Genomic DNA, 16,262 nt, shown 5'->3' with positions numbered 1-16,262 from the left:
ACAGACTAGGGACCGAGTGGCTAGGCAGCAGTTCTGCAGAAAAGGACCTAGGGTTACAGTGGACGAGAAGCTGGATGAGAGTCGACAGTGTGCCCTTGTTGCCAAGAAGGCTAATGGCATTTTGAGCTGTATAAGTAGGGGCATTGCCAGCAGATCAAGGGACGTGATCGTTCCCCTCTATTCGGCATTGGGTGAGGCCTCATCTGGAGTACTGTGTCCAGTTTTGGGCCCCACGCTACAAGAAGGATGTGGAAGAATTGGAAAGAGTCCAGCGGAGGGCAACAAAAGTGATTAGGGGGCTGGAGCACATGATTTATGAGGAGAGACTGAGGGAACTGGGATTATTTAGTCTGCAGAAGAGAAGAAAGAGGTGGGATTTGATAGCTGCTTTCAGTTACCTGAAAGGGGGGTTCCAAAGAGGATGGATCTAGACTGTTCTCAGTGGTAGCAGATGACAGAACAAGGAGTAATGATTTCAAGTTGCAGTGGGGGAAGTTTAGGTTGGATATTAGGAAAAGCTTTTTCACTAGGAGGGTGGTGAAGCACTGGATTGGGTTACCTATGGAGGTGGTGGAATCTCCTTCCTTAGAGGTTTTTAAGGTCAGGCTTGACAAAGCCTTGGCTGGGATGATTTAGTTGGGGATTGGTCCTGCTTTGAGCAGGGGGTTGGAATAGATAACCTCCTGAGGTCCCTTCCAACCCTGATATTCTATGATTCTATACCCAGACCCTCCCATCGAGCCTCACCCCCCGCACTCAGAACCATCCCTCCCCCCTGGATGAGCTCCACTCCCCCTCCACTTGGACCACCCCAATGAGCCACTCGCCCCCTCACCCAACTGAGCCCCAACCAGCTTCATCTGGACCCTCCACTGACACCCCACACCCAGACCCCCCTACTGAGCTCTGTCTCTCCCACACCCAACCCCACCGCTGAGCTGCAACCACCTTCACCTGGACCCCCCTGAGAGTCCCATTACTGTTGCACCCAGAATTCCCCAACAAGCCCCTGTGCATCCAGATCTCCCCGCCCCCCCCCCCCCGACCCGGATCCCCCACTGAGCCGCTCTCACCCATATTGCCCCACACAAAACCCCTCCACACTTGGATCCTGCCTTGCTGAGCCTGCCTGCCCACACATGGTGCATTTGTCACAGAGGGGCAGGGCCCCAGGGTGTTTCTGGGGCAGACTCGGTCCTTACGCTGTGTCAGGGTTGGTTGCAGCCTCACCACTGAGTCCATGTCCCTGGGGGAGCTGCACAGTGATCTCCTACCTCTGTGCCGTCAGTGGCCTGTGCTTCCCAATGTCTTGCTGGAGCCTCCACATTTATTTGGCAAATAAAAATTGCAGAATTTTAAAATATTGTGTGCAGATTTTTTATTTATTTTGGCACAGAATGCCCCAGGAGTAATGCATGTATAAATGACAATTACCCAGTTAGTGTTCTCCAAATTCTGCAAGCTAGATTGTTGCAAGCACGTTGGTTGTAGTTGGGACTATCTATCTTTTGGGTTTGGTTTTTTATGTTCTATATATATTGAGATTATACTACTGAATAACTTATCCCGTAATTGTGCTCTAGAAGCTAAGTTTTAACAAGAAAAAAGAAAAATTAAAGGAATGCCAACTTAATCGTGCTACTAAACATTTTGTTACAGATAACATTAATATAACTAATGGAAAGAGGGAAATTGTCTTTTATTCTTGTTTTGTACCTTTGATAGCACTTCTTGTGTACTCAGTTTCACTGTTCCCCTCTTGTTGGGGAGTGCCTCTGTGTCTAAGGCTGGCAGTACTGCCTACTGGCGGATGTCCAGGGCCGCTTTGCCTAGTTGCTACAGTTCATGGGAGTGTTGCCCAGAGTCAAAGGCCACTCTGCCGAGTGGCTACAGTCCCCGGGGGGGCGTGGGTAGGAAACCCAAGTCCACCCTACTCCACTGGGTTCCGACCCAGGGCCTTTCAAAGCAGTAGGACATATACATGGCCTAGGACCTATTACCCTTACTCACAGTCTGTAGGTCACTTCTTACCTGTTTCCTGTACCTCCGTTGGTGTCACAGTTCAGTCTTCCTGCCTTCCTCTCAGGTTCATCTCTGGAGCTCCTTCTCCTGGCGACAGAGAGTCGTTGCTCTCTGCTCCCACAGTCCATGGGTTTCCAGAAGCTTGGCTAGATAGACTCAGTCCCAGCAGCTTCTCAGCAGGAGGCTGCTGAACCCAACTGCTCTCCTCCTCAGTCAGCCCAGACTGAGCTGAGCTGCTCCCTTTTGAATGCTCCCGCCAAGCAGAGGTGAGGGGGTGTGGCTTCCTGTGTCTAGAGCAGCTCCTTAACCCTCGCCTCACCAGTGCGGGATTGTGACAGGGTGTATTACCTCCTTGTGTGAATCTTTCTCACAACAGAGAAGAATTTTCAAATAGGTAAATCTGATTGTAAAACTAGAAAAACTAGTGAGGGGGGACTGGGCTGGGCTTTTCATACTGCAGAGGGAATGCAGAGCTTTCTCCCCCCTCCTTTTTTAGGCAAGCAGCCAGCTGAATGCCAAAAACTTAACCTAGCTACCACACCTTCATGGGTGTCAAGCTTCACTTGCTCCTATTCAGCTGTTAGAGCCTCCAGATTTCCTGAGACAACTAATGCAGTTCTTCATTGAAAATACAAAAATCATCAATACACTGGAAAAAAATACAATTTGTGACTTTGTCTAATTAAACTTAATGTCAAAATGGAGATCACCCACACCCCTCTACTGTTTGAATTGGACTAGGGGAAGGACAATGCTGAATAATTTGTCTATGGTCATTGGGACTTGTAAGTATCACTAATAGCCTATAACAGTAGAGTTTAACATTATCAACGTGCTGTGCAACCACTAATCTTTGTGGCATCTCTTGTGAGTTAGGCATTGAGCCACTTCTTTTTTTGATTGGTAGGAGGGAGAAGAGTTAGTAGAAATCTTCTTCTTCAAGGCCATCCTGTGAGTAGGCATCGGTCAGAAATTCTTAGTTCTGTTGATGTGTAGGAATAATAGACTCTAGCTCATACTGTAAGTTTGTGGCCTCTGTTGTGCTAGCAGGAGTAAAGGCATATTCTGTTCACTTAAGTGAGCAGATCTGACACAATTACATGCTCCTCTTAAGTAAGAGGTGTTGTATTTAGTTAACTACTTATCATACTAATCTCACTTAATGTTACATAGTGGAGTGGGGGAAACAAGAAAGGATAAACAGAAGTGGGAAAAGGGGGCAGGGGATGATGAAAATAAAGTGAAGACCTATCTGAAATCTTAGAGGGTGGGCAATGCCCAAACAAAGAGAAGGGAATGGGGATAAATCTCCTTCCTCTCCCCCAGTAAAAACCCACTGGAAAAGAATTGACATTTGAAAGTTCCCATCTCACCCTCCCCCAATGCACTTTTTCTCTCTCAAAAGACTGGGAGTGGTTGGATCATTACAAAACCTAAATCTAATTTCCCCCATACTAATTTCCCCCTACTGTTACTCACACCTTCTTGTCAACTATTTGAAATGGGCCACTCTCATTACCACTACAAAAATTATTTTTCCTCTCTTGGTATCCTACTGTTAATTGAATTGTCTCATTAGACTAACCTCACACTTGGTAAGGGAACTCCCATCTTTTCATGTATTTATACCTGCTTCTGTATTTTTCCACTCCATGCATCTGATGATGTGGGTTCTAGCCCATGAAAGCTTATGCCCAAATAAATTTGTTAGTCTCTAAGGTGCCACAAGGACTCCTCGTTGTTTTTGCTGATACAGACTAACATCGCTATCACTCTGAAACCTGTCACCGTGCAAGGCACTGAATTTAGCCGTATGAAGTGGAAATCCATCAACTTCATGAAAAAACTCGTGCAGATACAGACATCATCTTCCTTTCCAAATGCAAACAAATGGACATCATACCAAAAGGACTGAAGGTAAAAAATCCCTAGAAACTCTCTTAAAAAACCAACTTTCCACACAAACTCCCTCGTGGCTGGACTTTACAAAAACTAGACAAGCCATTTACAACACACACTTTGCTTCTCTACAGAGGAAAAAGGGCACTAAACTATCTAAACTCCTACATGCCACAAGGGGCCACAACAGTTGTTCCCTTAACTCACCCAACAATATTGTTAATCTATCCAGCTATACTCTTAGCCCGGCAGAAGAGTCTGTTCTATCTGGGGGCCTCTCCTTCTTCCCCACCACTCCCACAAACATGATACAGTTCTGCGGTGATCTAGAATCCTACTTTCGACATCTCCAACTCAAGGAATATTTCCAACACACCACTGAACAGCACACTAACCCACAGAAAGCTTCCTACCAACCCTACAAGAAGAAGAATTCTACATGGACTCCTCCTGAAAGTCGAAACAACAGACTGGACTTCTACGTAGAGTGCTTCCGTGGCGTGCACAGGCTGAAATTATGGAAAAGCAGCATCACTTGCCACATAATCTCAGCTGTGCAGAACACAACGCCATCCACAGCCTCAGAAACAACTCTGACATAATCAAAAAGGCTGACAAAGGAGGTGCTGTAGTCGTCATGAATAGGTCAGATATGAACGAGAGGCTGCTAGACAACTCTCTGACACTACGTTCCAGAGTCCGTTACCCTTTGACCCTGCTGAGGAGTACCAAAAAAACTACACCATTTGCTCAAGAAACTCCCTAAAGAAGCACAGGAACAAATCTACACGGACACACCCCTAGAGCCCCGACCAGGGGTATTCTATCTGCTACCCAAAATCCATAAACCTGGGAATCCTGGACACCCCATCATCTCAGGCATTGGCACCATGACAGCAGGATTATCTGGCTATGTAGACTCTCTTCTCAGGCCCTACGCTACCAGCATTCCCACCTGTCTTCGCGACACCACTGATTTCACTGCGCTACAGCCAAAATGCTTCTGAAATAAATGTAGTCAAACTTTACTAATTCTGGGTCACTGAGAACAAAAATGATGCTTAAAATTGTTGATTGGCTCCAGTTTTCAAGATATGCTAGTGGGTCAGTATATACGACCCTTCACTTGGGAATGGCGGAGGATAAGTGAGTTATAAAGGGAAGGGATCTCAATTTAAACCAGAAATGACTAAAATACATCTTTGACTGGATCTATGAATAAATCTATGACTGGGTTTGGACAGTACTTGCTTTTTAGGCAAAACAATGAATGATGCAATCTGTAGCTGGTATTGCGTCATACATGATATGAATTGCATCATGTTATTCCTAGAAGTCATGGATGATGCAATCATAACGAAGCTTACATCACTCTGCTGAACAAATTGCCCTATATCAGCTCTAGAAATCATACAATGTCGTGCTCTTATTTGTCAGTGTTTGATTTTGCAAAGGGACACATTTCTGTTTAGCCAAAGTGAGCAGAGATGCCTCGTACTTGTGTGAACAGTGCAGATAACTTCTGCTATGTTTGTGGTGAAGTGACTTTTGCATCACAAAAGCGCAGTATAACCACTATGGTTAAGAAAGCCTATCACCTTTATTTTGGCTGCAAAATTGGAGATCAGGACAAGAGGTGGGCCCCACACATATGCTGCAACACTTGTGCAACAAATCTTCGCCAGTGGTTGAACAGGAAAAGGAAATCTATGCCTTTTGCAGTGCCAATGATTTGGAGAGAGCCAACAGATCATAGCAGCAATTGTTACTTCTGCATGGTGCCTCCAGTTGGGAAAGGTGTGTCAAAGAAGAAAAAGTGGACTGTGCATTATCCAAACATTCCATCAGCTATACGCCCAGTACCCCACGGAGAAGGACTGCCGGTTCCTGATGCACCAGAATCATTCTCACTTGAGTCAGACGAGGAAGAGGATGAAACTTCTGGTCCTGAACCATCAATGTCACAGGACCCACATTTTCTCCCATCCTCCTCCTCTGAACCACACCTCATAACACAAGGTGAACTGAATGACCTTGTCAGGGATTTGGAACTACCCAAGAGTAAGGCAGAGCTGTTGGGCTCCAGACTACAGCAGTGGAATCTCCTGGCAGGTGATGTTAGGGTTTCCATGTTCCATGACCGTCAAAAGGATCTTGTCCCATTCTTCTTAATGGAAGGTGATCTTGTAGCCTGCAACAACATCGATGGTGTGATGGCAGCCCTCAACATCGTTCACGATCCAGATGAGTGGAGACTGTTCATTGATTCATCGAAGACGAGTCTTAAAGCTGTTTTACTGCATAATGGCAATGTTTTGCCATCAATTCCAGTTGGTCATGCAGTCCATATGAAGGAAACCTATGACAACATGAAACAACTTTTGAGGTACATAAACTATGACCAACATCAGTGGCAGCTTTGTGGCGATTTGAAGGTTGTTGCTCTCTTGCTTGGTCTGCAGACTGGATACACAAAGTACTGCTGTTTTCTCTGTGAATGGGATAGTCGTGCAAGAGATTCCCACTCAAGAAAGATTGGCCACTCCGACAGTCATTGGAGCCTGGGAGGAAAAGTGTTCAGCATCCACCACTTGTTGAATCAAGGAAGATTTTGTTACCACCCTTACACATCAAGCTGGGTCTGATGATGAACTTTGTCAAGGCCATTGACAAAACACAAGCAGCTTTCAAGTACCTCCGTGGAAAATTTCCAAGGTTAAGTGAAGCTAAGATAAAGGAAGGTGTCTTTGTTGGTCCTCAGATTCGTGAACTTCTTCGAGATGATGCATTTGACCATGCACTGCGTGGCAAGGAAAAGACGCATGGAAAGCCTTCCAGTTAGTGGCAATAAATTTTCTCGGAAACAACAAGGCAGACAACTACAGGTTGTTGGTGGAAAACCTCCTCAAGGCATACAAAAGCCTTGGTTGCAACATGTCACTAAAGATACATTTTTTGCACTCTCATCTAGATTTTTTTCCACTGAACTGCGGAGCAGTGAGCGACGAGCACGGCGAGCGATTTCACCAGGACATTGCAACAATGGAGAAACACTATCAGGGCAAATGGAGCCCATCAATGCTTGCCGACTATTGCTGGACAGTGACAAGAGATGCTCCATTTAATGAATACAAGAGACAAGCCAAGAAGCGCCGAGTAGACACTGAATAGGACTAAACTATGTACATAATAATTTTTTGCCTTTTGTTTCATAATAAATTTAATTTATATAACCCTTTTGCTGATTTTTAAAGTGTTACATAAATAGGACAGGTGAAATATTATCATGTAAAGCAACCATAAACACATGAAAAGACCTAGGTTTACAATTTATGATTAAAACTCTATCTACACAATATACATAGACATAAAATGTAAAAACTTAAATATCTTAGAAACAGTAGCCAATCAGTTGTTTTAATTGTCATATTTGAATTCAACACATCAAAATACATAATAAATAGCACATTTTATCTCTGAAGCAGACGACTTCTCAAAAATTGTAGACCAGTGTTTCCTGTGGAAACTACAATCCTTTGATCTTCCAGAAAACACCATCCTAGCCACTGTGGATGTAGAAGCTCTCTACACGAACATTCCACACAAAGATGGACTATAAGCCATCAGGAATAGCATCCACAATACTATCACGGCAAACCTGCTGGCTGAACTTCGTGACTTTGTCCTCACCCACCACTATTTCAGATTTGGGGACAATTTATACCTTCAAGTCAGCAGGACTGCTATGGGTACCTGCATGGCCCCACAGTATGCCAACATTTTTATGGCTAACTTAGAACAACACTTCCTCAGCTCTCATCCCCTAATGCCCGCCCCTACTCTACTTGCGCTACATTGATGACATCTTCATCATCTGGACCCATGGGAAGGAGTCCCTTGACGAATTCCACCTGGATTTCAACAATTTCCACCCCACCATCAAGCTCAGCCTGGACTAGTCCACACTTCCTAGACACTACAGTGCTAATAAGCGATGGTCACATAAACACAACCCTATACTGGAAACCTACTGACCGCTGTACTTACCTACATGCCTCCAGCTTTCATCCAAACCACATCACACGATCCATTGTCTACAGCCAAGCTCTAAGATGCAACTGCATTTGCTCCGATCCCTCAGAGAGAGACAAACAGCTACAGGATCTCTATCAAGCATTCTTAAAATTACAATACCCACCTGCTGAAGTGAAGAAACAGATTGACGGAGCCAGAAAGGTACACAGAAGTCACCTACTACAAGACCGGCCCAACCAGGAAAGTAACAGAACGTCACTAGCCATCAACTACAGCCCCCAACTAAAACATCTCCAGTGCATCATCAAGGATCTACAACCTATTCTGAAGGACGATCCCTCACTCACCAGCATCTACACACAACACAACAACACCAACCCAGGAACCAAACCCTGCAACAAATCCTGGTGCCAACTCTGTTCGCATATCTATTCAAGGGACACCATCATAGGACCTAACCACATCAGCCACACCATCAGGGGTTTGTTCACCTGCACATCTACCAGTGTGATATGTGCCAGCAATGCCCCTCTGCCATGTACGTTGGCGAAACCGGACGGTCTTTACGCAAAAGAATAAATGGACAAACATCTGACATCAGGAATTATAACATTCAAAAACCAGTAGGAGAACGCTTCAGTCTTCTTGGTCACTCAATAACAGACCTACAAGTGGCAATTCTTCAACAAAAAAACTTCGAAAACAGACTTCAACGTGAAACTGCAGAACTGGAATTAATTTGCAAACTGAACCCCATCAAATTAGGCCTGAATAAAGACTGGGAGTGGTTGGGTCATTACAAAACCTAAACCTAATTTCCCCCATCCCCCTACTGTTACTCCCACCGTCTTGTCAACTGTTTGAAATGGGCCACTCTCATTACCACTACAAAAGTTATTTTTCCTCCCTTGGAATCCTACTGTTAATTGAATTGTCTCGTTAGACTGACCTCACACTTGGTAAGGCAACTCCCATCTTTTCATGTATTTATACCTGCTCCTATATTTTCCACTCCACGCATCTGATGAAGTGGGTTCTAGCCCACGAAAACTTAGGCCTAAATAAATTTTAGTCTCTAAGGTGTCACAAGGACTCCTTGTTGTTCTTGTGCTTAGATAATTTCATAACCAGGCCATCCTCTTTCTTGAGTGTTGTCATTGACTTACGGTTGTGTCCTATTTTCACTTTATTCTGGTTTAGTGACGTATAGTGTCATTTGTGGCTTATCAAGCAATGCTTAGTTCAGGGTCTTCGGTGTGTATGGAGAGGAGAGTGGAAAATTAGTCTTTCTAAAAGATAACTTCTGGTTAAACTTGAGACTATGGCCTTAATGCAGGTGTTACGGAATGAAATTCTATGCCCTGTGTTATGCAGATCAACCTAGATGATCCAAGTGGTTCCTTCTGGCGTTAAAATATATTATCTAATTTCAAAATGTTTTTCTGAGGGGAAGAATCTTGCTTAGCTAATATGTGAAAACCTGTTTTTCTAAGCTATATTATGCAGAACCTCCAAAAGGTGAAACTCTTGTAAATTGACATGATAAAAATTCAAAACCCAGAACAGTTAATGAAAGGCCTACATGAACCTGAAAACTTGAAAAAACAGGCAATCAGATTTTTGGTCCTTATATCCATTTCACTGGGTGACTTTGCTCTTTATTTGGTGTTTGAATTGCATTTGCAATAGACCCATTCAATTCCTACTCATACGGCAGTACTTTGAAATGGCCACATTATTAACTTTTGTATCTGGAGAATTTTAACACAAGGGGAAAAAATGTCTCTGCCAAGTCCTCTGGAAAAAGGCTTATAGTGCTATAGATATAGGCTCAATTGTGGTGGTAGCAAGTGCCATTCTCTCTCAGATGCAGTAGAAAACAAAAAATACTTAGCTGTTATAATCAGTGTATTCTCGTTGCTTTCTAGGTTTCATTAAATGGTACCCAGTTTACAGACCATTCTGTTGGATCAGAGTTCACAGGTGTTTCTCAGGTAGGTACAGTCAAGTTTGGTTGGTCAATAGTCATTGAACGATTTATTTATGGAAGAAGTACTGAAGTGCAAAAAAGAGGCGGAGACCTCATTACAGCGTTTAAGCCAAAAATATAGGTTTTAGGGCTTGACTCTATTCACTGAAGTCAGTGGTAGCCCTGGTCTACACTAAAAAGTTATACTGACCAAGCTCTCGTTGTAGACAGTGCTGTGTGGAAGGGAGGTTTCTCCCTTCCACATAGCTATCCCCTCTTGGGGAGATGGAGTACCTACGTCAACGGGAGAAGCTCTCCCGTCAGCATAGGTAGCGTCTTCACTAAGCACTACAGTGGTGCAGCTGCACTGGTGCAGCACGGTAAGTATAGACTAGTCCATAAAGTTTCCACTGACTTCATTGATGCTGAATCAAATAGTAAAGTATTATAAACCCTAATACAATTTTTCTTTTCATGAAACAATGTGTAAAAATTCCTGCAAGATTTATAACCCAAATAGCAATGTGCTTATGAAACTGACTAAATGGTTTTGTTGTGCAAGCTAACAAAGTACTTTTCACCATTCATGCTGTCATTTTTGCAAACTAGATTTTAAAACAATTATTGAGCTAATAACCTTTGAGGTGGAAACATGCATAGGGAAAACTTTAAATGATTATCTCGACTAGCATCATGTTAATTTTGTTCTGAAGACCAAAAAAAAATTCTTCTTGGAAACAAACTTAAATAGATTAATAAATATTCCATTTAAGTAATGCAGATGTTTCTATTCTTCCAAATTTGTTAACAAATAAAATTATAAGTAAACTTCTACAGACATCAGATACTCTTCCACATTGAACGCTATGGCAGGTTTTGAAATTGGATTAGCAAAGTGCAGATTTTTTTCCCCACAAGTGTACACTTTTTACCTAGAAAATGTGACTTGTGAAATGCACATATGTTTGGATCTAGATTCAAGTTCATGTAATTGAAAAAGAGCTCAGCTGTTATTGTGGATGCTTTCCACATACAAGTATGCATCTGCTCTCCATCTTTGGGCTGAAAGCATGAGAGATTTCAGCCTCATGTTTCTAAGAAAGTTGCAAAGATATGAAAGTATGGGTTTAGAATTGACTGACTGCTTCAAGGTATGTTTGAGACTAGTTGCAATTTTACTGTGGCAGAGGTAACACGAAGTTGGCATCTCGGATTGCCAATAATAAAGATAAATGTTAATTTTGTTAAAATACAAAATAATTTAGAAACTACCGCTGCGTATAAGTCACCCCACCTCTTTCTGAATATCAAGTGATGTTTCTCATTTTATGAACCAAACATTTGTAGTTCAACTTTTAAAACTGCTGAAAATGCAGATTCATTTGGGAGATTCTGATTTTGTAAACAAAGGGAATCTTCTTGATTGACAGCCTTTGAAATTATTGTTCCTTCTGTTTGTTGTGGTGGTTCTCCTTTAAATAATACTGACTAGTTTTATTTTTGCTTGTACTACAATGCAGCAATCTAGACTGAATCTACAAATCCTTCTATAGGAAGGCTGGAGGCCAGCTTCCCTGACCTTCACCTGTTTAAAAGGTTGAAGGTCAGGATGTGTCGATACATATCTCAAACAATACTTAAAAGGGCTTTACTCTTCTGTCTTCCTTTTTGGAAGCAAGAAACCCTGCTGCTGCTGTCCATAAGGCTCTACTGGTAAATAGCTCTACACAGATCCTCATGGCAGCAGCAGGGAGGCAGCCTGACTTCTGAAAAAAATAATCTTTAACAAGGAGAACTGCAGGGCCAAGGAGATGAGCAGCTACGCCACCTGCTGCAAGCTTTTCAGACTGGTTCCAAATATCAGCAAGACCCAACTGTTGCATGCTGAGGTGGCTCCAGGAACAGTGCTCCTTGGAAGAGTGGCTGACTACCTTTGCTGCTCTTGAAATCTGTTGTTTGACTCAGGCAGAGCTAATGAAGGGACAAGCCCAGCCCAGCCCATAAGGAGACACAAAGGGGGCCCCTTCACTCTCAAAAGTCCCTCCAATGGAAGTTTGCATGAGGAAAAAAGAACACAATGCTTTTCTCCTAATGCAAATTACTGTGGAAGGAAATGGTGAGGTGTCTGCAGCTTGCAGGTAAGATCAGGAGGAGGCAGGTGACCTTGCAGTCAGTCAGTTTCACAGGTAGTGGGGGAAAAATCTGGCTAAACACCTTAGGACAGTGGTGGGAAATCTGTGGCCTGCAGGGCGCGTGCAGCCCATCGGGGTAATCTGATTGCGAGCTGTGAGACATTTTGCTGACGTTGACCATTCGCAGGCACCTTTCCCTCCCCCTCCCCCCAGTGGCCGCGGTTTGCCATTCCCGGCCAATGGGAGCGGCGGGAAGCGGCGGTCAGCATGTCCCTGCAGCCTGCTGCTTCCCACTGCTCCCGTTGCCCGAGAATGGCGAACCACGGCCACTGGGAGCTGCAGAGGGCCGCACCTGCAGATGGTCAACATCAGCAAAATGTCTCGTGGCCCGCAATCAGATTACCCTGATGGGCTGCATGCAGGCTGCAGGTTGCCCACCACTGCCTTAGGACCTTCCACTTTCTGGAGAAAGTTTGGAGTAGGTGGAGAGGATCGATGGTACAACGTGACTATATGAAATCACTGTGTTCTTATGAAGGCCTGGGCTTGTTAATTCTTCCCCCACAGCCACCTTCCAGAATGGCTGTAGGAAGCTTTTGATGCTAGTCTCAGGTCTGTGAATCTTCTGTTCCTGGCATTTGGACTGCCTGATGCTGCAGTGAGGAAAATACAGGCAGATTCTCTTCAGATGTCAGCATTCGGGGATGGAGGTTGTTGCTGCAGTGAGGAGGAGAGTAGAGTTAGTGGGACACAAATAAGATTGGTCTACATCTTGATATGATCCTCCTTGTTGTGCCAAAGTGAGTGTCAGAGATTCAGCCATACTCTAACCTGGCGAACTTTCAATATGTTTCCAAAACAGTACTGGCTATTTGTTAATGCTGAAGTGTTGTGTTTGGCTATGTGTTTTAAAAAAAAATACAAACACCAAATGGCATTGAGAATCCCTAGTGCTTCCATGCTTTGAAGAAAGGCTTTGAAATTTGGTAGGGGTTGGCCTTTGTCAGAGATGTGCCCCTTGCTCTTCCCTGGAAACACCACCCAAATCTCATTCAGTTACAAGCTTTTGAAAAATCTGAAATTGCACAAGCTCAGTAATGAGTTGTTATAGTTTGGCTGCTAAATTCTTTGAAGATTCCATCTGCACCGACCCAGGGCTGCAGGGGATGAGCAGGACTATCCCTGTAGTTGTTGCTCTCAGCTGCTGCAGTGCCAGTAATTAGAACTGAAAGCAGGGAATGTCTCTCTGTCCAATACTATGGGTGCCAGAGAGAGTAGGTTTAGCCAAGCTGGTTGTGGGGAGATGGAGACTGGAAGCCGTGGTGCTTGGGACTGATTATGGAGACTGGGAGGCAGGCAGAAACCAGCTGCTAGAGGGAGACTAAGATCAGACAGATTGCCCAGCAAGACCCTATCTCCCCTCCCTGGCTAAGAGGCTGGGACTGGCAAAGGGGTTGGGCAAAGAGTGGGGGAAGAGAAAGAGAGACTGCGAGCTTAGGATGTGGGTGGTGCAGGGAAATGGGAGCAAGTGGGGGGGAAAAGGCAGTTGGATGCAGAGACTGGGACTTGGTGCTGGGGAGAATGGACGACTGAGAGTCAGTGGGGTAGGGAAGGAAGACTAGCATTGAGTCGATGGGCAGAAGAAGTCAGGCTTGTGGGGAAACAGAGGCAGAAGGGTCTGTGACCCCTAGAGAATGCTCCCTTCCATAATCATGACTGGAACTCAAGATTCCTGAGTGTCCCTATTCCTCCACTGTCATGAGTTCTCAGTGCGATGCTGTGGCCAAAAGGGCTAATGTGATCCTTGGATGCATAAACAGGAAACTTGAGTGGGAGTAGAGAAGTTATGTATTTTACCTCTGTATTTGGCATTGGGGTGCCTGCTGCTAAAATACTGTCTCCAGTTCTGGTGTCCACAATCCAAAAAAGGATGTTGACAAATTGGAGAGGATTCAGAGAAGAACCATGAGAATGATTAAAGGATTAAAAAACATGCCTTGTAGTGACAGACTCTAGGAATTCAATCTATTTAGTTTTATAGAGAGCAAGTTAAGGAATGACTTAATCACAGTCTGAGTATCTAGATGGGGAACAAATACTTAATACTAAGGTCTTCAATCTAGCAGAGTCCGGTATAACAAGATCTAATGGCTGGAAGTTTAAGATCAACAAATTCAAAATTGAAATTAGGCACAAATTTTGAACAGTGAGGGTAACTAATCAGTAGAACAATTTACCGGGGTCCTAGTGGATTCTCCGTCACTGATTTTTAGATCAAGATTGGATGTTTTTCTAAAAGATATGCTCTAGGAATTTATTTTAGGAAAGTTTTATGGCCTGTGTTGTACGGAAGGTCAGATTAGATTATCACAGCGGCCCCTTCTGGTCTTGGAATCTGTGACCAGATAGATAAGAGAATTGACACTTGACTCTATAGACTGCAGCTTTGAACAATCCGTGCTCAATTGATTGGGCCTTTCTGATACTGACCATATACACCATTTTTGGATAGTGCACAGTAGGCATTTTATTGCTGGAAACTTGTTCCTTTTTACATCCGTTGTCCAGAGGAAGGTCTGGAGGAGAAAGGGATAGCTTTAAGATGCTAAGCTGACTTCATTCCAAAGCAGTTGGGGGCCCTCTTGTAAGCCACTTCAGATTTGTAAAAGCTAAATCCAGTCTTTATAGCCAAGTTAGTTAAAAGTATTTGGGCCACAGACTGCTGCTGAAAGAGCAGCTGGGCCTGTAGCAGACAGAAGGGAATGAAGTCTACCGAGCCATTATATTTCCCTAATTTCTTTCTCTTTAAAACAAAAAACAACAATAAACATTGAAAATAACGAAAGGCGTTCAATTTTTCCCTACTATTTTAACTTCTACTTTGAATAATTTAATAGTGGAAAGCTATAGTGCATACCTCCAAAAGGAAATTTTTATTTAAATGAAATGTGTAATTATGGAGCCTTATTCATAATAGCAATAAGACCTTCCAGGATCTATGTTAATAGGATATTCAGCGTTGGGGTTTCAGTGCACCCAAAGCATGCATCAAGTATTAACACAGACTTTGTTGTTCCTACTGAATACTTTGTAGAATAAGAAATATAAAGATGACTTTTTTGTCTGTTAAGCATGGAAATAACCAGTTGTCTATTTAAATGTTTGTTTGTAGACTCCATTTACTTTTGGCTTGGGTCAAAGGGCACCATATACAACAGGCGAGCATTGTCTTCTTTGTAGAAGTGAACGGAAAGACACCTTGCTTTCAGAGAGCGGGATTAAAAATTCTAGCAAAACAGCACTTTCTACATCTCCAAAAGCAAATAGTATGCTGCATCTTCCACTGTGGGTGTGTCCAGATTGTCGACGAACAGTCGAGAAGGAGGAGAGGCATGCCACGCTAGAGCAATCTCTTGTGGTAAGTTTCAGTGTATGAGTTGACTAAATTGAGATGACACCATGATGGGCTAGACACTTGCTTTTTTTTTAATCCATGTAATGTATTCATTTGCTGGGGAGTTTTGTTCTAGAAATGAAACTGAATGTGTCACCTGGTTCACTAGCTTTGAAAATGAGTCTCTTAAGAATCTTCTGGGCCATAAGATAGAATTCAGTCTTGGATCCTCTTATGTGATTTTTGTTAAGCCCTTTCAACTTTTCTTCTCCTACTCTTTGCCTTTTCCCTCTCTTTTCACTCAATTTTATTCTTTTTACCTTCTTCCATTCCTTTTTGTATGATCCTCCCCCCAACTCTTACCTTGTTTTGTCCATTTATGCACGATCTTTGACTTTATTTTCCCACCCATCTGTTCTTCAGGCTTGTCCTTTCAGTCTTCCTCTCAGGTTACTATTCTTTCATTGCTACTTTTCTTCAGGTCTCTGGTTTTATCCATTCTGCTCTCTTTAGAGAGGCTATTAAACATATGTCTCTTTGCATGGTATGCAGCCAACGAACACTTGTGCCAGCTGCAGCCCACAAATTCAGTATACTAATTTGAGACTCAAGTTTTAATTCTTAAATTTTAACAACCTTTAAATTGAATCTTCCTTTTTAAATGGTAGCTCATGTACACCAAGTAATACAGGAATAATGCATATATGCCATGGAGAAATATATTAGGACAGAGGTTTTCAATTTGTGGTCCACGGATCCCTGAAGGTCCACAGACTATCTAAGATTTCCAAAATGGGTCTGCACCTCCATT

The 16,262-nt window shown here is 43.3% G+C and overlaps 1 protein-coding gene across 1 annotated transcript in view; it reads left to right on the top strand.

Annotated features, from left to right (window-relative positions):
* Window positions 1-16,262, top strand: part of FAM193A (family with sequence similarity 193 member A) — a 97,245-nt gene that overhangs the window by 29,278 nt on the left and 51,705 nt on the right. The window contains exons 2-3 of the mRNA XM_065404727.1: window positions 9,885-9,950; window positions 15,230-15,475. Coding sequence (XP_065260799.1) covers window positions 9,885-9,950; window positions 15,230-15,475 — 312 coding nt within the window. The remainder of the gene's footprint in view (window positions 1-9,884; window positions 9,951-15,229; window positions 15,476-16,262) is intronic.

Source organism: Emys orbicularis, chromosome 5 (assembly GCF_028017835.1).
Source record: "Emys orbicularis isolate rEmyOrb1 chromosome 5, rEmyOrb1.hap1, whole genome shotgun sequence".
Lineage (NCBI taxonomy): Eukaryota > Metazoa > Chordata > Testudines > Emydidae > Emys > Emys orbicularis.
Note: the sequence above shows the minus strand (reverse complement) of the source record. Positions and strands in the feature narration are given on the sequence as shown.